We start from the raw sequence: 21202 nt of genomic DNA, 5'->3' as shown, positions 1-21202 counted from the left end.
GCTGGAACACCCCAGAACACTGAAATGCTGGGGGTGACCAAAGGTTCCTTTACTCGAGTTTCATGCACAGGAGAAACCAAAGACAGATATTCTCAACATGGCCAGGTGCAAAGAAGATTCTTGATAGGAAGGGACCCACAAGGATCATCCAGTCCAACTCCTAAGTGAATGGCCCACACAGGGATTGAACCCACAACCTCAGTGATGCCAGCTCTAACCAATTGCGTTAAGAGGTCAAAATGACACCAAATTTTGCTGGCAAAATATAGACAATCAAGGAACATGGACAAAACATTTCATACAACAACCAATTCAACATAAGTCTCATATCATAGCGTTAACTTCCTCAACTTAGACCATTCAACTGAAAAACCTTTAACAATGAAGATACTAAGTTACCCAAAAGTATTTCAGTTAAGTAGGATTAGGAGAAGAATAGAGAACAACAGAAGATGTATGAAGGGATACACATATAGTTACCAATGTTTCAGGTTCCAGCATGGCCCACAGGAGAACCCCAGCAGAAGGCAGGATCCACACCATGGGCTGACCTCATGCTCCGGCTTTTAACCCCCTGGGCCTTCAAGGGCCCCGCCCCTTGGGAGGGACTTCCAGTTGTTTGCTCAATCAGAGTCAGGGCAGGAACCAGCTGCTATTGTGTGATTGATTGACAGCTTGGCCAATCAGAGCTGGGTTAGCATTGCCCCTGCTGTGTGATTGGCAGCTGTGCCAGGCCATGGCTGGGGGCGGGGCTCTGTCCCACCACCAACCAAGGCCTGACCCGGCCCTGGCCCCACACGGGCATTCCGAGCATCCCAAGGTGCCTGGGACATCGATCTCATCCAGCTTGTGACCATGGTGACACTGTGGAACCTCATGGAACCATGGGTCAGTTGTGACAATGTGGACACCATGGTGACACCATGGTGTTTGATGGAACCAAGGGGCCATTGTGACACTCTGGTGCCTCATGGAATCAAGGAGACCATTGTGGAATTTGAGGGCCCTGAGGAACCAAGGGTCCATGGTGATCTTGTGGAGCCTGTAGTGTCACAGAGGAGCCATTGTGACACAGTGAGGGCGCATGGAGGCAACGGGCCATTGTGACACATCAGGGCTGTGTGGATCCATGAAAACATTGTGACACTGTGAGGCCTCATGGAACTAAGGGAACATGGGGACACTGTGGGGTCCCATGAAACAAAGGGAACATAGAAGAGTTCTGGCTGGCTGGGCCTCCTGGTGATTTCTGGCAGGTCTGGCTGACCCTGGCATGTCGAGGGCTGCCTCTCACCTGCCCCTGAAGCACTGGGGCTCTGGGCTTTCCTTCCTATGGGAGAGAAGTGTCCTTCTCCTCTAGCTGTCCATGGCCAAAATTGGGATGCCTCCTCCAAATTTCCCAATATACAAAGATTGTTCCCAGATTAAATCTGCCAGGACTAACAGGACTAACTAACTGATCTGTCTGGCTTGGCCACCCAAGGGCTACCTCTCATCTGCTTTTGAAACACTGGGACCGTGTGCTTCTCTTTCTTATGGGAAAAAAACATCCATCTTGACCAGGTGCCCATGGCCAAAATTGGGAATCTCCCTCCAGAATTCCCGATATCCAAGGACTGCTCCCAGACAAAATCTGCCATGACTGACAAGTCTGGCTGGCCTTGGCTTCCTCAGGGCCAGCTCTCATCTGCCTTTCAAACACTGAGGCTCTGTGCTTTCCTAATTAAAAGAAAATAATAGTAATAATTTCCTTCTTCCTGGCCAGATGCCCATGGCCAGTATTGAGATTCCACCTCCAAAGTGTCCTATGTCCATGGATAGCCCCTAGATGAAAGGTGCCAGGAGAGACAGGTCTGGCTTGGCCCATGGGTGGCCACTTCTCATCTTGTTCCAAAACACTTGGACTTCACGCTTTTCTTTTCTGTAGGAAAAATACATCCATCTCAGCCAGCTGCCCATGGCCAAAATTGGAATTCCACCTCCAAAACTCCACACGTCCAAGGATTCCTGCCAAGTGAAAGCTGCCAGGACAGACAGGTCTGGCTGCCCTTGGCCTCTTGGGGGCTGCCTCTCAGCTGCTTTCCAAACACTGGGCCTCGGTGCTCTCCTTGTAATGGGAAAGAACCATCCTTTTTCTAAAGGTATCTGCAGTCAAAATTGAGATTCCTCCCCCCAAATCCCATATATCCAAGGATTCCTCCATGACAAAAACTTCCAGGGCAAACAGGTGTGGCTGGTTTGGCCTCCCAGGAGCCACCTCTCTCCTCTTCTGCCTTTGAAACACTTGGGCTTTGTGCTTTCCTTCCTATGGAAAAGAACCACCCTTATCTACACAGAAATGGCTAAAATTGGTATTCCATCTCCAAAACTCCCTATATCCAAGCGTTGTATTCAGAGAAAAGGATGGAGAGGTCTGGCTGGCCTGGGCATCTGATGGCTGCCTTTCATCTTCCCCTCAAACACCAGTGTTCTGTGCTTTCTTTCCTATGCAAAAGAACCATCCTTCTCCTCCGAGTGTCCATGTCTGAAACTGGGATTCCACCTCTAAAATTCTGTATACCCAAGGGTTGCTCCCAGGCAAAACTTGCCATTACTGTCAAGTCTGTCTGGCCTTGGCCTCTGGGGATCATCTCACATCTGGCCCTGAAACACTGGGGCTCTGTTCTTTCCTTCCTGTGGAAAAGAATTGGCCTTCTTGTGCAGGGACCAGGACCAAATTTGGGATTTTGCCTCCCAAATTCCATATATCCAAAGATTGCTCCAAAACAAAAAGTAGCCCAGACATAGAGGTGTGGCTTGCCTTGTCCTCTGGTGATTTGCTTAGACTATGAGCAGAACATCTTCAATTGCAAACACCTCGGAGAAGACACAAAGATCTCCTGAGGTGGGGTTTGGAGGCTACAAGCACCTGACCACTATATAGGGACAAAGAAGCTCTGTGCTCATTGCGGTGGAGAGAACAGGAGACGAGAGCCATGACAGTGTTTAAAGAGTGGTTTCAGAGACAGTGGATCCTTTTGAAATAGTGGAAAACAGCCAGAGAAAGAAAGAATTAATGCCAGCTGGAAAGCCAGGGAGGTCCAGACTGGAAAAAAGGAGAAAGAAATTTCCTTCCTAGGGCAGAGGTGTGGGGCCAGACATGCCTCAGAAGGAGTCTGGAGCAGCCCAAGGCTTTGTGTGTCCAGGCAGAGGCAGGCAGGAGGCAGAGCTGTCAGCAAAGGAAGGGGCCAGCGAGGTGGGGCAGCCGGGGGATGACGACAGCCTGCAGGGACAGAGGCGCAGGGCATGGACACCGTAGGACAGCCTGGGCTGCAGAGGCCACAGGGATGGGCAGCAGCTGAAAGGCCCTGACACAGCCAACTCCTGCAGCACTTGGGCCATGCAGGCTGGCCCTGGGCCTGAGGCCAGCAGGGGACAAGTGAGCCTTGCTGTGCTGGGGCCTCATTGCCTCCTTGTCCCTGCTCAGCAGCCTGGCAGGGGCCGCCCCATGGTGCTGCCCTTGGCATTGCACATGGCCAGAGCCCAGTGGCCCGGGAAGAGCCCTGAGCAATGAGGGAGGGACAGGATCTGCCTTGCCAGGGGCTGGGGCTCAGCCCTTGGCCCTTTGCATTCTTGAAACACATCCAGGTGTGCTCAGCATCAGAGACACCTTTCCCTTGTTTGTCCTCACCTGTCATCACTGCCTCCAGTGTTCTACTCTAACTGGAACCTTGGGACATTTTCTGAGTCATGTCCCTCAGTGGAATCCATTAAAACTTAACAAACTTTGGAGTTTCAATTTAACTGAGTTCTTGAGAAGATTTTTGAGCATACTCTGAGGGACGGAGTATGATGTAAACAGCAAAAACCCTGAGAGGGTCATTAAAGTCCTTGTGCTGTGTCTGTGCTGCTGAGTTGGGCCGGGCTCCTGGCACAGAGGCAGCTCCTGGCAACCAAGGAGAGCCTCAAAAAGACATTGCTGAGGAACAGCTCCTCTCCCAGCCCATTGGGGCTGAGAGCACTGCCTGCATGTACCTGAGAGGAGTGAACCAGACAGAAGCTTAAAGCAACTGCAAGGACAATTCTGAGTTTATTCATGGAGAAATCTTCACCACTTCTGACACAGTAAGTCTGTGGCTGCAGGGATCTCCTAAAGCTGATCCATGAAAGCACTGACATGAATGTAAGGATGGTTCTGCTGCTATTTCTGGTTTGGGGAGGATGTGCTGCAGAGCAGGGCTGCCCTGGGCACCGTCAGAGGGACAGGGCAGGACGGCTCCTGCTGGCCAGCCCAGGCCATGTGCCACCTGCCAGGGACAGCTCTCAGCCTGCCTGGCAGCTCCCCATGGACTGTGGGGAGAAGTTGGAGGTGGAAGGAGCCACCCCCATCAGGGCAGATTACTCCTGCTGTGGAGATGGTGCTGCATGGCCAGGGCTGCTCTCAGCTTTCTCCTCAAGGCAAGGCAAAGGGGCTGTCAGGTGTGTCTGTGTCACTGACACTCCTGCACTGTCCCACAGGGCATCAGCAGATCTGCCTCCCATCTCCCTCACAAAGTGCCTCCTCACCCTCCTCTGCCTACAGACAGCAGCAGCAGCACCTTGGCTTGCAGCATCTCAGTTTGTGTGAGCTGCCCTTAAGGCCCTGCTGGCAGGGAGATGGCCCTGGGCAATGCCCTGTGCTGGGAAGGGTGTGCAGGGCAGAGCTGTGCCTCCAGGGCTGGGCTAGGGAAAAATATTTTTAAAATTGGACTTTCAAAAAGTAAAATTCATTTTCAAGCACGTTTTAACTGTCATCACCCTGAAATAGAGGGATATATAATGAGGACAGTGCACCTGTATGGGGCCAGCAGGTCTGACAGTACTGGGGCACAGTCAGCACTGTTTTGCCTCTGGGCTCCCGAGTGCTCAGGCTGAGAGGGATGCTGAAGATGAGGAATTAACTCAGAAGCAAAAGCCGTAACTCAAAAATATTTAGCGAAGCTCCTTCACAAGAAAAGAAGTAATTTTGGGGGGATTCCAAATAAAATAGCAGAGGATTGACTCCAGAGAACCTATCCCACTTTGTCAATGTCTTCTTTCAACAATCCACAATGCCCAGAGTGAAGAAATGTCCAACAGCAGCTCCATCAGCCACTTCCTCCTGCTGCCATTGGCAGACACGCGGCAGCTGCAGCTCCTGCACTTCTGCCTCTTCCTGGCCATCTCCCTGGCTGCCCTCCTGGCCAACGGCCTCATCATCAGCACTGTAGCCTGCAGCCACCACCTGCACACCCCCATGTTCTTCTTCCTGCTCAACCTGGCCCTCACTGACCTGGGCTGCATCTGCACCACTGTCCCCAAAGCCATGCACAATTCCCTCTGGGACACCAGGAACATCTCCTACTCAGGATGTGCTGCTCAGCTCTTTTTTTTTCTCTTCTTCATTTCATCTGAGTTTTCCCTCCTGACCATCATGTGCTACGACCGCTACGTGTCCATCTGCAAACCCCTGCACTACGGGACCCTCCTGGGCAGCAGAGCTTGTGCCCACATGGCAGCAGCTGCCTGGGCCAGTGGCTTTCTCTATGCTTTCCTGCTCACGGCCAATACATTTTCCCTGCCCCTGTGCCATGGCAATGCCCTGGGCCAGTTCTTCTGTGAAATCCCCCAGATCCTCAAGCTCTCCTGCTCCAAATCCTACCTCAGGGAACTGGGGCTTCTTACTGTTGGTGCATGTTTGGTATTTGGCTGTTTTTTGTTCATTGTTTTGTCTTATGTGCAGATTTTCAGGGCTGTGCTGAGGATCCCCTCTGAGCAGGGGCGGCACAAAGCCTTTTCCACCTGCCTCCCTCACCTGGCTGTAGTCTCCCTGTTTGTCAGTAGTGGCTTTTTTGCCTACTTTAAACCACCCTCCATCTCCTCCCCATCCATGGATCTGTTCCTGTCAGTTCTGTACTCAGTAATACCACCAGCTTTGAACCCCCTGATCTACAGCCTGAGGAACCAGGAGCTCAAGGCTGCATTGTGGACAGTGATGACTGGATGGTTTTGCTTTAAGGTACATTAAACTGGTGGCTATTTCTGCAAATCACTTATAATAAAAGTCATTTTTGATACTACTTGTTGGTTTGGTGATGGCACTATTTTTCCTTTATTTTAATTTTATAATATTGTCCACAAAAAAAAGCCATTTTTGGTTCAATTTCTCAGTTTGTTTTTCTCCATCTTCCCTGTGACACACAGATTGTGTCTGTAGGGGCTGTGCTCTTGGTGGCTTTAAACGATCTAAAGGATCTCTCTCCCAGCAGAGATGCCCCTTTTGTTCCCTTCTCTGGAGCTGCAGCAGCAATGGCTTTGTGCAGAGCTGGGGGCAGATCAGTGCTGGCACAGCAGCTGTGCCCAGCAGCAGCAGCAGCACTTGGTGTTGCCAGTGCTGCTCCCGTGCCACTGCCCCGCTGCCCTCCTGGCCCTCGTGTTGCTGCAGGGCCTGAGTGCTCTCGGGGCCGGGCACAGCCCTGGGGGTGGCAGTGCCGGGGCTGCAGCAGGGACAGGCCATGGGCACTGCTGGGGCAGCGCTGACGCCTCAGGCCAGGGCCTGGGGGCTCCAGGCTCCTTGGCCACGCTCTCTCCACAACACTTGGTCAGCTCAATGCTGAGCACAGAAAAGCCCCGGGAGCAGCCCCAGGCTGGCCTTGGGCAAGCTGGGGGCAAACAGCATTGCTGGTGCTCTGCAAGGTCCCTGCAAGGGGGACACCCTGGCAAGGAGCAGCAGAGCAGGGGCTGATCCATCCCCACTGCACTGGACACCCCAGGGCAGCGTCCCAGAGCATCCTCATGCACCTGCCAACAACATCCCCCCTCTGCAGCCCTGGCCTCTCCCCCAGCTCACACAGGAGCCGCATCCTTGCAGGCACACACACGGCAGCACTGGCTCAGGAGCCCCTGTTTGCATTGCACACAGCAGGCTCAGCACCCCCATGGTGCTGCTGTGGGGACATGGAGCTGAGTGAGCACAAATGCCATCAGCCCCTGGGGCCAGCAAGGGCTGGGGGATGGCAGGGAAACCACTCAGCTTTGTTGTAACCCCTGAAATAAGCCAGAGAGTTTGTTCCCATCAGCTGTGAGTTTTCAGTCCCACTGCAGACGTTGCTGGCCTGAGCCAGGGCTGAATGGAAGCCACCCCCAAACTGCCCTGAGCATTTCCTTGGCTTCACCTTTCTTTACTCTTTCCTGATCCAGATTTCTTCCTCTTGCCCATCTCTCTCCCCTCTCCTGCAAACAGCCCATCCCTATTTGCCCCTTCCTCTCTGGCCTCACTCCCCATTTCTGTTCCCAAATTGCTACCATGGGAACATTGCTTGGGGAGCAGGATCATCCTCCAAGTGCTTCAGGGAATGTCTGCAGGGTCTGCAGTGCCTTGCGCTGCTCCCTTGCCATAAGCACCACAGGCCAGGGGGGCACATCTGGGCTGCTGTGTCTGGGTGTGGGGCTCCCTGTTGTGGGCAATGAGGAGGGGCTGGAGAGGCTCTGCAGGACTGACACGATGGGCTTTGGGGCTGTGTGGAGAAGCTGAGGGACCTGGGCTGCTGGACCTTGTGAAGAGGAGGCCCAGGGCTCATCCTGCAACTGCTCCAGGGATGGTTTCAGAGAATCATGGAATCAGCAAGGTTGGAAAAGATCCTGGAGATCAAGTCCAACCTGTGCCCTGACACCACTCCCTGAGCCTCCTCTTCTCCAGGATAAACATCCCCAGCTCCCTCAGCCACTCCTCCCAGGACTTGTGTTCCAGACCCCTCACCACCCTTGTTGCCCTTCTCTGGACACGCTCCAGCCCCTCCATGTCCTTCCTAAATTGGGGGACCCAGAACTGGACACAGCACTCGAGGTGCTGCTCCAGCAGTGCTGAGCACAGGGGAAGAATCACTGCCCTGCTCCTGCTGGCCACACCATTCCTGATCCAGGCCAGGAGCCATTGGCCTTCTTGGCCACCTGGGCACACTGCTGGCTCATGTCCAGCCTGCTGTCCATCAGTGCCCCCAGGTCCCTTTCTGCCTGGCCACAGACCAGCCACTCTGTCCCCAGCCTGGAGCACTGCAGGGGTGGTTGTGGTCAAAGTGCAGGACCTGGCACTTGGTCTTGTTAAACCTCACCTTGTTGGATTTGGGCCCTGGATCCAGCCTGTCCAGGTCCCTCTGCAGAGCCCTCCTACCCTCCAGCACATCCACACTCACACCCAGCTTGGTGCCATCTGCACATTTGCTGATGCTGCACTCAATGCCCTCATCCAGATCATCAGTGCAGATATTGAAATCCACGCTGGCTGGCTCTGATCCCTCAGCCATCCTGTAGGTGCCCTGAGATGGCACTCAAGGTGATCTGTTCCATCACCTCACCAGGCACCCAGGTCAGGCTGACAGGCCTGCACTTCCCCACATCCTCCTTCCAGCCCTTCTTGGGGATGGGCTCACATTGGCACCTCCAGTCCTCTGGCACCTCCCTGCTGAGCCAGCACTGATGAGAAATGATGGAGAGCAGCTTGGGGAGCTCATCCAGCAGCTCCCTCATCCCCCTAGGATGGATCCCATCTGGTCCCAGAGACACCTGTGAGCATCTGAGTGGCTCAGCAGGTCCCCAGCTGCTTCCTCCTGGATTACAGGGGGTCTGTTCTGCTCCCTGTCCCCATCTCCCAGCTCAGGAGAACACTTGTCCTCAGGACATCCTGGCTTATTGTTCGAAACTGAGGCAAAGAATGGGTTAAGTAGCTCAGTGGATCCATGGAGACCATTGTGGCATTGCAAGGCCCCATGGAATCATGGAGACCATTGTGACACTGTGGGGAACCAAAGTGCCATTGTGACCCTGCAGGGCCTCATGGAAACAAGGGGCCATTGTGACACTCAAGAAGCAAGGAGAGCATTGGGACACTACAGGAACCCATGGAAAAAAGGGGAGATGCAACTGATCTGGCTGGATTGGCCTTCTGCGGGACACCTGGCAAGTCTGGCTGATCCTGGCATGTCAAGGGCTGCCTCTCATCAGCTCCTGGAGCACAGGGGCTCTGTGCTTTCCTTCCTAGGGAAAAAAACTCTCTGTATTTCCTGGTGCCCATTGCTGAAAGTGGTACTCTCTGTAAAAACTTCCCCATATACAAGGGTTCTCCCAGCCAAAATCTGCCAGGACAGACAGCTCTGGCTGGCCTTGGCCTCCTGAGGGCTGTCTCTCATCTTCCACTGAACACTGGGGCTCTGTGCTTTCCCTCCAGTGGAAACGGACTGCCCTTCTCACCTAGGTATCAATGGCCAAAATTAGGATTCTATCTCTAGGATTGGCTCTATTCAAGGATTGCACCCAAAAATAAGTAGCCAGGACACACAGGTCCATCTGCCTTGTCCTCTGGTGATTTTCTAAGACTATGATCGGAATATTTTCATTTGCCAGCACCTTGGAGTGGGCCCAGAGATCTCTCAAGTTGGGGTTTTAAGGCCTCAAGCAAAAGACACCTATATGGAGCACAGGTCCTCTGTGCTCAGTGGACTGGAGACTGAGGAGAACAGAGGAGAGCCTTGGGAGGGATTGAAGGGCAGCATCAGAGATGGTGGATCCTTTAGACATAGTAAAGAAAAGCTGGAGAAAGAAAGAATTAATGCAACGTGCAGATGGGGAGGCCTGGACTGGACATGAGGAGAAAGGAATTTCTCTCCTAGGGCAGGGCTGTGGTGAAACACATCCCCCAGAAGGAGTCTGGAGCAGCCCAAGGCTTTGTGTGTGCAGGCAGAGGCAGGCAGGAGGCAGAGCTGTCAGCAAAGGAAGGGGCCAGCGAGGTGGGGCAGCCGGGGGATGATGACAGCCTGCAGGGACAGAGGCGCAGGGCATGGACACCGTAGGACAGCCTGGGCTGCAGAGGCCACAGGGATGGGCAGCAGCTGAAAGGCCCTGACAGAGCCAACTCCTGCAGCACTTGGGCCATGCAGGCTGGCCCTGGGCCTGAGGCCAGCAGGAGACAAGTGAGCCTTGCTGTGCTGGGGCCTCATTGCCTCTTTGTCCCTGCTCAGCAGCCTGGCAGGGGCCGCCCCATGGTGCTGCCCTTGGCATTGCACATGGCCAGAGCCCAGTGGCCCGGGAAGAGCCCTGAGCAATGAGGGAGGGACAGGATCTGCCTTGCCAGGGGCTGGGGCTCAGCCCTTGGCCCTTTGCATTCCTGAAACACATCCAGGTGTGCTCAGCATCAGAGACACCTTTCCCTTGCTTGTCCCCACCTGTCATCAGTGCCTCCAGTGTTCTGCTCAAACTGGAACCTGGGTATTGAAATTCAAAATGCAAGGAATTCTCAGAACAATGGGTCTGTAAGCTGAAGCTTAGAACTATGCATAGTTAAGTAAGGATAGGTTTAGCTTTAGAATTTAAGATCTAGAAAAAATAAAGGTAGTTACAAAGGGAACAAGAAGTTTTAGAGTGCAGCAATCAAAGTTTGTGTGTTGTGATATAATTGGCTAAGAAAGTTCACACTGTAGCATGAGTCAGTAAGACAAAATAACTTAGTATTGAATTAGAAATTTAAATATCTCTATTGACAGTGTTTTATTGCTTAATAAATACTTAAAAGACCTTGTAACCATAAGTCCTGTGACTTTTACGCCATGCTGTGAAAAACTGTAAGACAAATTTACCCTTTCTGACTGGATAGAAAATAAAAAAATTAAACCAAACTTTCTAAAGCAACTCAGTAGTCCCATCTCTCTGCTTCATTCAGAAAAAGAAAAAATCCAGACCAAAAAAGGTAATATGAAAACAATAAGCCCACTTAAGAATTATATCATAAAATGAAAAAATTGATACTTTAAAAATGTAACATAAAAACAATAAAACCTGCACCTGGGGACACTTTCTTTGTCATGTCCCTCAGTGGGACCCATTAGAACTTCAGGAAACTTTGGACTTCGAATCTGACTTGAAATCTTGAGAGGTTTCTGTTCCTCCTTTACCCTATTTTTTCCAACCTGACATCATTGTCATCAATTTTCTGCTCTAATTCAGCCCTTGGGAAACCTTCTCCTTCATGTTTATCAGTGGGACTCACTAAAAGTAAGAGAAACTTTGGAGTTTGTGTCTGACTTTGAATTCTTGAGAGGTTTCTTCAACTCCCTCTCAGGGACTGATGTTCAAGGACTCAGCCCCAACCTCGAGAGGGTCATTAAAGTCCTTGTGCTGTGTCTGTGCTGCTGAGCTGGGCTGGGCTCCTGGCAAAGGCAGCACTGCAGAGAGAGAGCCAGTATTTCCAAAATATTATTTGGAGCTGCTTGGCAGCACCAAATGCACCAGGGGGCTCATTGGGATCAAACAAGTCCTGACAAACCATGGCTCTGCCTTGATTTCCCTCTGCTCTGGTGCAGTTCATTTTAGGAAGGTTTTCAAATCCAGTTATGGAGAAATATCTGAAAGAGCTTCTTAGAAATATCCATTACTATTTTCAAGGGTATATTTTATTACTGCTCTCTTTAGAGCAGAGGTGATTGCAGCATTCTGTGATTGATGTTGATCCAGGGTCTCTCCTCAGGAGGTCTGGCAAAGAGGAGTTTTCTTTTTTCATCAGAGCCACTTCCGGGACTACAGCTCCCATGATGCTTCGCAGTTCCCATAGAGTGCTATTCCAGCCTTGACTTCATCTCCCATCATGCCCCGCACCCTGCCGAGAGCCATTGTAACTGTGCCCAGAACTCCCATGATGCTCCGCGGCCTATTGAACCGTATTACACCTGTGCCTACAACTCCCATCACCCCCTGCGCCCCGGAGAGCCCCGTTAGAGCCCCCCCAGTGCCCCCCTGGACCCCGAATGGCCCCAGATTCCCCTCCCTGACCCCCAGATGCTCTCCTGGACCTCCAAGAGCTCCCCCGGGCCCCGAAGTGTCCATCACAATCTCTCAGTGCCCCTCCTAGTGCCCAGTCATGTCCCCCAAGTTTCCTCCAGACTCTGAAGTTCTGTCTAAATTCCCTCTCCAGACCCCAAACGGCCTCAAATATACTCCAGAAATGTCTCCATTAACCCCAAATGGGTCCCTTTTCATACGGTCTGAGAAAATTATTAAAAAGATAACAATGGTACTAAAAATAGGACTAATAATCATGAAGCTGGAGAAATCCATAGCCAATAGTGGTCACTTATTAATGAAGGGAATTGTGTTACTTAGAATCAATGACCAAAAAATTTTTGGTTGCCAAAAATGTATGGATTTTTTAACATAAATAGAAAATTAAGGTAATAAAAGTATGGAATAGTATTATTATGAAAAATATGTTATTTTAATTTTGTAAATTAATAATCTTTTTTTTTGGCATGTCAGTCCGAGGTGGGTGATTTGAGACGTGCTGATGTTGGGGGTGAGGAGCAGGTTGTCCAAACAGGGTCATCCCTTAAGGGGCTCGTACTTCTGAGTGCCCAGACCTCCTAAGGAGACATTCAGCATCAAGATCACCTGGGGAATAGTTCTATCACCTCTCCTCTAAAATGAAAAATAAAAAAATACTCATGTGATTAAAAACACAAAAGTCATGAGGTGCACATCAAATCCTTCCTCATTAACAAAACTCCAAATTGACTCCAAGCAGCTGCACAATCTCTCATAACTTGAAGACAACTGGAAGAAGACAAGGTGCTCCTGAGGACTTTCTCTATTTTTATGATCCCCGCAGTGGATTTGGGGCTGAGTCAGGACCCTGAAGGACTGAGAGAAGGTTGAAGAAGCTGCTCAAGGAGTCAGAAGCAAAACTCCAAGTCCCTTGGAGCATCACTGGCCCCACTGAGGGCAGGGAGTGCCAAAGGCTCCCCAGGGACTGGTGAGAGCAGATCCTTGAGGGCAGGATTGCAGGAGCCCGAGGCTGTGAGCAGGGAACTGCAATGCTGAGCAAGGCCTGGGCTGGCTGGAGGAAGCAGAAAGGCCAAGGCCTGAGCCCAGGCCTGGCCCAGCAGGGCCTGTCCCTCACGGGTGGCTCGGGGCTGTTGCTGGGGCAGTGGGATGGCAGGGGCAGCAAGGACAAATGTCATCAAGCTGTGTGACACTCCAGATGCTCATGGAACCAAGGGCCAGTGTGACACAGCAGGGCCTTGTGGAAACAAGAGGCCATGGTGAGCCTGCAGGGCTGGAACACCCCAGAACACTGAAATGCTGGGGGTGACCAAAGGTTTCTTCCCTCGGGCTTGGTGCAGAGGAGAAACCCCAGCCAGATATTCTGAAGAATTCAAAAAGACACAAAAATTTTACCGGCAAAGTACAGAAAATCAAGGAACTTTTTACAAAGATTTAATACATCTTAGTCAACATAAAATACTTATCATAGGTAGAATTTGATTAACTTAACCTATTTAACCAAGAAGCCTTTAAACACTTAAATTGTTGAGGTACGCAAAACTGTTCCATATAAAGAGCATTAGAAGGAGAGGAAAGAGAGAGAGGCAGAAAGACAGAAACTCTGAAGATAGACACACACATGGCTCCCAACCCCTGGGGTTCCAGTGTGGGTGAGACACAGACCCCAGGAGAAGGCAGGGTATGGACCATGGGCTGAGCGCCTGCTCCGTGTTTTAAGCCCCTGGGCCTTCGTGGGCCTCCCCCAGGTGGGACTTGTGATTGCTGGGGCAATCAGAGCCTGGGTCAGCACCACCCCACTGTGTGACTGATTGACAGCTCATCCCCAGGTGTCTGGGACATTGATCTCATCCAGCCTCTGACAGTGACCATGGTGACACTGCGGAACCTCATGGAACTATGGGTCAGTTGTGACAATGTGGGTCTAAGGACACCATGGAGACACCATGGAACCTCATGGAACCAAAGAGACCATTGTGACACTCTGGTGCCTCATGGAATCAGGCTGACCAGTGCAAAAATCAGGACCCCTGTGGAACCAAGGGTCAGTGATGAAGCTGTGGGGCCCAGAGAACCAAGGAGCCATTGTGACACAGCGGGGCCACATGGAGCCCAGGGGCCATGGTGACACTGCAAGAACTTATGGAAGCCAGGGGCCATTGTGACACTACAGAAGCAAGGAGAATATTGTGACAAGGAGAATATTGTGACAATACAGGGACTCATGGAATCAAGGAGATCATGATGACACTGTGAGGCCACCATGGAACCAAGGGAGCATGGAACAGGTCTGGCTGGTGTCATAATCCTCTATTAATACAGAGCGGGGTTCGTGATAGTTCGTTTCATCTCAAAGATGCAAACAGGCAAAATGCAGAGGACAAAATCAGTTTATTCAACAGCAGAAAATCAGTTTATTCAACAACAGCAATGCATTTTCATTAAATGTCAACAACTCAGTTGCAATAGAGGGGAGAGATATAGGAAACAAAGTATAGAGACTTAAAAAGAAAAGAAGGGGATGGGAAAATAGCTACCAACAGACGAGATGGGCGTCCTCACGGGTCAGCTGATAGACGAGTCTTCATCCATGGGGAGATCTCAGGGGTCTTCTCCAGAGGGTCACTCTTTTATAGTCCTTCTCCAAAATGAGTGGCCTCTGGCCAAGAGGTGGGAAGATTTATGGACCATTGTGTGGTGCTGCAGGAGACAGGTACAGTCAAGCAGTCCTCAGTTGGTACAACACAACCTCTGGTTGGTGCCATGACAGCACAGTCCAGTGAACACAATACACCAGCACACAGTCACGAGCATCCACCTTGGCCTGGCCAGGAAACCATTGTTAGGAGTCAGCCTTGGTGGGGGTCCTCGAGGTCTCCTTGCGACTGTCAGGAGGCAAAATCGAGGAGAACTTTGGACCGACCCTTACACTGGGTCCACACTGAGGGCTAGCGGGAACAACTGGGCATGACGGGTGTGTACTGGAGGTAGCTGGGATATACTGGGAATGAGTGAGATCATCCTGGAGGCAACTGGAACCATACTGGGGTCTCTGGGATGAGTGGGAATGAGCATGCTGTGGGCAACTGGAATATACTAGGAGTGTCTGGAAGAATACTGGAGGGGACAACACTGGGTACAACTGGGGTCATGTTGGGGGCCACTGGGAGCAACTGGGAGTGACTGTGTCTCTACTGGGGGCCACTGAGATCATACTGGCCATAACTGGGACTAAACTAGGAGCAGCTGGGTGCAACTGGGGTGACACTGAGGGGAACTGGGACCATACTGGGAGTGATCAGAAGCATGCTGAGGGCAGTTTGGACCATGATGGGGGCAACTGGGATTTACTGGGAGCAATTGGAACTTCACTGAGGGTGACTTGGAGTGGCTGTGGGACACTGGAATCGTGCTGGATGCAACTGGGAGGAAGTGGGAGTGACAGGGAGCATGCTGGGGTCAACTGGGACATACTGAGAGAGACTGGGAGGCACTGGGATCATACTGGGAGTGAGTGGAACCATGGCAATGGCCTGGGCTGGGAGATGCGGGGCCTCAGGGTGTGCAGGGAATGCTGTAACCCTGTGGGGCCTGATGGAACAAAGGGGACATTGTGATACTGTGGGGCACCATGGAATCATGGACACCACTGTGACATTGCTGGGCCTGATGGAACCAAGGGGACTGTTCTGACACTGTGTGGCTCCATGGAATGTAGGGATCATTGTGACACTGAGACCTCATCAAACCAAGGGTCCATTGTGACACCGTGGAACCGTGGAGACCATTACAGTGTTTTTGGGTGTCATGGAACCAAAGAGACCATTGTGACACTGAGGGGACTCATGGAATCATGGAGACCATTGTGACACTGAGGCCCTGTGGAATAATCAAAGCACTGTGACACAGTGAGGTCTCATGGAACCATGGAGAGAACATTGTGACCCTGATGGTCCCCACAGAACCAGGAAGACCATTGTGGTACTGTGGGGCCTCATGAAACCAAGAAGCCTTTGTGACACTGCAGGGCTGCAGAGAACTAAAGGTCCATTGTGACACTGAGGAGCTCATGTAATCAGTGGTCCATTGTAACACTGTGGAGCCAAAGGAGGCCATTGTGACACTGCAGGGCTGGATGGAACCAAAGCTCCAGGGTGACACAGAGGGGCCTCCTGTAATCAAAGGTCCATTGGGACACTGTGGAGCCAAGGGAGCATTTGCATTGTGACACCACAAAGCAAAGCCTCGTGGTCCAAAGGTTCATTGTGACTTTGAGGGCCTTATGGAACAGAGGAGTTACATGATACTGTGGGGCCTGTGGAACCACAGAGACCATTGTGACATTGCTGGACCTCATGGAATCGTTGGGACCATTGTGACACTGCAGGGCCCATAGAACCAAGCTGCCAGTGCTGCTCCTCAGGGACTCATGGAATGAAGGAAACATGTTTGAAACCGTGATGCACCTTGGGACCAAGAGGCCATTGTGACACTGTGGAACCAAGGAGAGCATTGCTGCACTGCGAGACCTCATGGAACCAAGGATCCATTGTGACACTGCAGGGCACTGGGGGACCAAGGTGTCATTGTGACACTGTGAGGCCCAAGGATACAAGGGACTTTGTGACACCAAGGGGTCCCATGTAACCAAAGGGACATTGTGACACTGGAAAGCCTCATGGAATCATGAAGACCACTGTGACACTCCAGGACCTCATGGAACCGTAGTGGTACCAAGTTAGCTGAGAGTCTTGATCTGTTGGATGGTAGGAGGGCTCTGCTCAAGGACCTGGATAGACTGGATCCAGGGCATAAATCCAACAAGGTGAGGTTTAACAAGACCAAGTGCTGGGTCACATATGCACTTTGGCCACAACAACCTCTGCAGTGCTACAGGCTGCGGACAGAGTGGCTGGACAGCAGCCAGGCAGAAAGGGACCTGGGGGCACTGATGGACAGCAGGCTGGACATGAGGCAGCAGTGTGCCCAGGTGGCCAAGAAGGCCAATGGCACCTGGCCTGGATCAGGAATGTTGTGGCCTTCAGGAGCCGGGCAGTGATTCTTTCCCTGTGCTCAGTACTGGTGGGGCCGCACCTCGAGTGCTGTGTCTAATTCCTGGCCTAGCAAATTTAGGAAGGATATGGAGGGGCTGGAGTGTGTTCAGAGAAGAGCAATAAAGCTGGTGAGGGGTCTGGAACACAAGTCCTGTGAGGAATGGCTGAGGGAGCTGGGAATGTGTATCCTAGAGAAGAGGAGGCTCAGGAGAGACAAGGTGGTGTCAGGGCACAGGTTGGACTTGATCATCTCCAAGTTCTTTTCCAGCCCTGTTGACTCTGTGATTCTGAAACCAACCCTGGAGCAGTTGCAGGATGAGTCCTGAGCCTCCTCTTCACAAGGTCCAGCAGCCCAGGTCCCTCAGCTTCTCCACACAGCCCAAAGCCCATCCTGTCAGTCCTGCAGAGCCTCTCCAGCCCCTCCTCATTGCCCACAACAGGGAGCCCCACACCCAGACACAGCAGCCCAGATGTGCCCCCCTGGCCTGTGGTGCCTCAGGCAAGGGAGCAGCACAAGGCACTGCAGGACCCTGCAGACAATTCCTGAAGCACTTGGAGGATGATCCTGCTCCCCATGCAATGTTCCCATGGTAGCAATTTGGGAACAGAAATAGGGAGTGGGGCCAGAGAGGAAAGGGCAAACAGGGATGGGCTGTTTGTAGGGGAGGGGATGGGGATGGACAAGAGGAAGAAGTCTAGATGAGGAAAGAGTAAAGAGAGCAACGGTGAAGCCAAGGAAATGCTCAGGGCAGTCTGGGGATGGCTGCCAGGCAGCCCTGGCTATGAGCAACAACATCTGCAGTGGGACAGGAAACTCACAGCTCATGGGTACAAACTTTCTGGCTGACTTCAGAGGCCACAACAAAGCTGAGTGGTTTCCCTGCCGTCCCCCAGCCCTTGCTGGCCCCAGGGGCTGATGGCATTTGTGCTCACTCAGCTCCATGTCCCCACAGCAGCACCATGGGGGTGCTGAGCCTGCTGTGTGCAATGCAAACAGGGGCTCCTGAGCCAGTGCTGCCGTGTGTGTGCATGCAAGGATGCGGCTCCTGTGTGAGCTGGGGGAGAGGCCAGGGCTGCAGAGGGGGGATGTTGTTGGCAGGTGCATGAGGACGCTCTGGGACGCTGCCCTGGCGTGTCCAGCGCAGTGGGGATGGATCAGCCCCTGCTCTGCTGCTCCTTGACAGGGTGTCCCCCTTGCAGGGAGCTTGCAGAGCACCAGCCATGCTGTTTGCCCCCAGCCTGCCCACGGCCAGCCTGGGGCTGCTCCCGGGGCTTTTCTGTGCTCAGCATTGGGCTGGCCAAGTGTTGTGGAGAGAGCGTGGCCAAGGAGCCTGGAGCCCCCAGGCCCTGCCCTGAGGCATCAGCGCTGCCCCAGCAGTGCCCATGGCCTGTCCCTGCTGCAGCCCCGGCACTGCCACCCCCAGGCCTGTGCCCGGCCCCGAGAGCACTCAGGCCCTGCAGCAACACGAGGGCCAGGAGGGCAGCGGGGCAGTGGCACGGGAGAAGTACTGGCAACACCAAGTGCTGCTGCTGCTGCTGGGCACAGCTGCTGTGCCAGCACTGATCTGCCCCAGCTCTGCACACAGAGATTGCTGCTGCAGTTTCAGAGAAGGGAAGAAAAGGGGCATCTCTGGAGAAATCTTTGCTGGGAGAATCTTTATTTTATTTTATTTAAAGTTACCAAGAGCGCAGCCCCTCATTGACACAGTCTCTGGGTCACAGAAAACATGGAGAAAATCAAAAGGAAATACAGCACAAATAATGACATTTCTTTGTGTACAATATTGAAAAGCTAAAGCAAAGGAAAGTAAAGAACAAACCAACAAGCAAACCAGAAGAAGAATCAAAGGAGATTTTTATTACAAGTGATTTTCAGAAATTGGCCAGCAGTTTACTGTTTCTGAAACCATCTAGTGTTCAGTCTCCACACTGCAGCCTTGAGCTCCTGATTCCTCAGGCTGTAGATGAGAGGGTTCAGGGTTGGAGGCACTACTGAGTACAGAACAGACAGGGCCAGATCGAGAGATGGGGATGAGATGGAGGGGGGCTTCAGGTAGGCAAACACTGCAGTGCTTAGGAACAGGGAGACCACAGCCAGGTGAGGAAGGCAGGTGGAAAAGGCTTTGTGCCGTCCCTGCTCAGAGGGGATCCTTAGTACAGCCCTGAAGATCTGCACATAGGAGAAAACAATGAACACAAAACAGCCAAATACCAAACAGACACTAACAGCAATGAGCCCAGTTTCACTGAGATAAGATTTGGAGCAGGAGAGCTTGAGGATGGGTGGGATTTCACAGAAGAAGTGGCTTAGGGCATTTCCATGGCACAGGGGCAGAGAAAATGTATTGACTGTGTGCAGCAGAGCATTGAGAAAGGCACTGGCCCAGGCAGCTGCTGCCATGTGGGCACAAGCTCTGCTGCCCAGGAGGGTCCCGTAGTGCAGGGGTTTGCAGATGGACATGTAGCGGTCATAGCACATGATGGTCAGGAGGGCAAGCTCTGATCCAAGGAAGAAGACAACCATAAACACCTGGGCCACACATCCTGCATAGGAGATGTTCCTGGTGTCCCAGAGGGAATTGTGCATGGCTTTGGGGACAGTGGTGCAGATGGAGCCCAGGTCAGTGAGGGCCAGGTTGAGCAGGAAGAAGAACATGGGGGTGTGCAGGTGGTGGCCGCAGGCTACGGCGCTGATGATGAGGCCGTTGGCCAGGAGGGCAGCCAGGGAGATGGCCAGGAAGAGGCAGAAGTGCAGGAGCTGCAGCTGCCGCGTGTCTGCCAATGGCAGCAGGAGGAAGTGGCTGATAGAGCTGCTGTTGGACATTTCCTGTGTCTTGACATGGGGATCTGCAAAAAAATAATCATGGAATAGTTCAGTTTGAAGAGGACTTGAAATATCCCAGCCCAGATGGGTGTCACTTTCCCCCCACTGCGTGCCCAGGGCTCTGCTGCCTGGAGCTGTCCCTGCCAGCAGCTGCTTCCCTGTGCCCAGGGCTGGGCCCTGCCAGTGCTGCCAGAGCCCAGCCCAGCCCTGGGGGCTCAGCTCTGCCCTGCACACCCCTCCCAGCACAGGGCACTGCCCAGGACCAGCTCTGCCTCTGCAGGCTCTGATGGCAATGTCATAGCTATCCTGAGGAGGCTGGAAAAGTGACACTGATGATGCCTGTGAGGGACCCTGGGCCAATTCCTGTCAGTGACTGCTTTATTAAAATCCAAGAAAAAATATTTTTTTTTTCCAAACTGAACTTAAAGATTAATATCTATATGCAATTTCCCATCTAAGCAACCCAGAGCAGTAGATTATAAAATCAGGATTTTCTTTTTTAGGCAGGCCCTGCCTTACTGTGCTCCCTGTGTAATCTACCTAGAAACATTCTGGAGTTAAATGTTATGCTGGGAGCAGCAGTCCTGAACTATGCAGCATCCTCACCACGCAAGGACAACCCTTCCAAGCCTCACCAGCTGTCTCCTTCCACCCAGACCTTGTCCCCCAGTGCTGGGAGCAGCTCCCAGGGCTGGCTGAGACCTGTCCCTGGCAGGCAGCAGAGTCCCTGCCCCAGCACAGCGCCCTGGGCTGCAGGACCCTGCTCTGCAACACAGCCCTGGGCACCCCTGGCTGCTCTACACAAGAGATCATCAGAGAATGTACTCACACAGTCTGCAGGCATTGGGATGTTCCAGCTTGAGGAGATCACTGCAGGAGCTGCAGCTGCATTGTCCTGCAGCCAGAGGCTTCCTGTGTCAAGGGCTGGGAGTGATTCTGCCCCAGGCACTTCTCAGCATCTTCCCAGCCCTGACTGATTGAAGCTCTCTGTGCCTCTGTGCTGTGCCTGGGGTGGCTGCAGGCAGTGCCCCAGCCCTGCTGGGCTGGGAAAAGTGCTGCTCATCAAGGGAAATGTGTTTTTGAAGCTCTTCTTGGTTACCAGGATCACATTCTGAGCCAAGAGCCCAGCCCAGCTCATCAGCACAGACACAGCACAAGGGCTTTAATGACCCTCTTGGGGTTTGGGGCTGAGTCTCTGAGCATCAGTCCCGGAGAGGGAGCTGAAGAAACCTCTTTAGAACTCCAAGTCACAATCGAACTCCAAGTCACAATCAAACTCCAAAGTTTCCTAAAGTTTTAATGGTTCCCTCTGAGGGATACAACTGAGAAAATGTCCCCAGGTTCCAGTCAGAGCAGGAAATTGGAGGCAGTGATGACAGGTGGGAACAAAGAGAAGCCATGTTGTGGTGCCCTGGGGCACAGCAGGGTCTGTGCCACCAAGGGCTGGGAGGAGACACCTTGTCCTGAGCCACTGGGGCCTCCTGGCACAGCCCCAGCAAGGCTG

General features: G+C 52.5%; 1 protein-coding gene across 1 annotated transcript; it reads left to right on the top strand.

Annotated features, from left to right (window-relative positions):
• Positions 1 to 5086: 5086 nt before the first annotated feature.
• On the top strand, positions 5087 to 6025 carry LOC148218250 (olfactory receptor 14A16-like). The gene has a single exon (XM_088157855.1). It carries the CDS (start codon positions 5087 to 5089, stop codon positions 6023 to 6025), a length of 939 nt encoding a protein of 312 aa, XP_088013981.1.
• Positions 6026 to 21202: the final 15177 nt, after the last annotated feature.

The sequence above is a fragment of the Sturnus vulgaris genome, unplaced genomic scaffold (assembly GCF_052056855.1).
Source record: "Sturnus vulgaris isolate bStuVul1 unplaced genomic scaffold, bStuVul1.hap1 Scaffold_192, whole genome shotgun sequence".
NCBI lineage: Eukaryota > Metazoa > Chordata > Aves > Passeriformes > Sturnidae > Sturnus > Sturnus vulgaris.
The sequence above is the reverse complement of the archived record's forward strand: the minus strand, read 5'-3'. Positions and strand labels throughout refer to the sequence as shown.

Bases quoted from the DNA above. Each gene is read 5' to 3' on its own strand.
- LOC148218250 (XM_088157855.1), top strand. From the start codon at position 5,087: ATGTCCAACAGCAGCTCCATCAGCCACTTCCTCCTGCTGCCATTGGCA.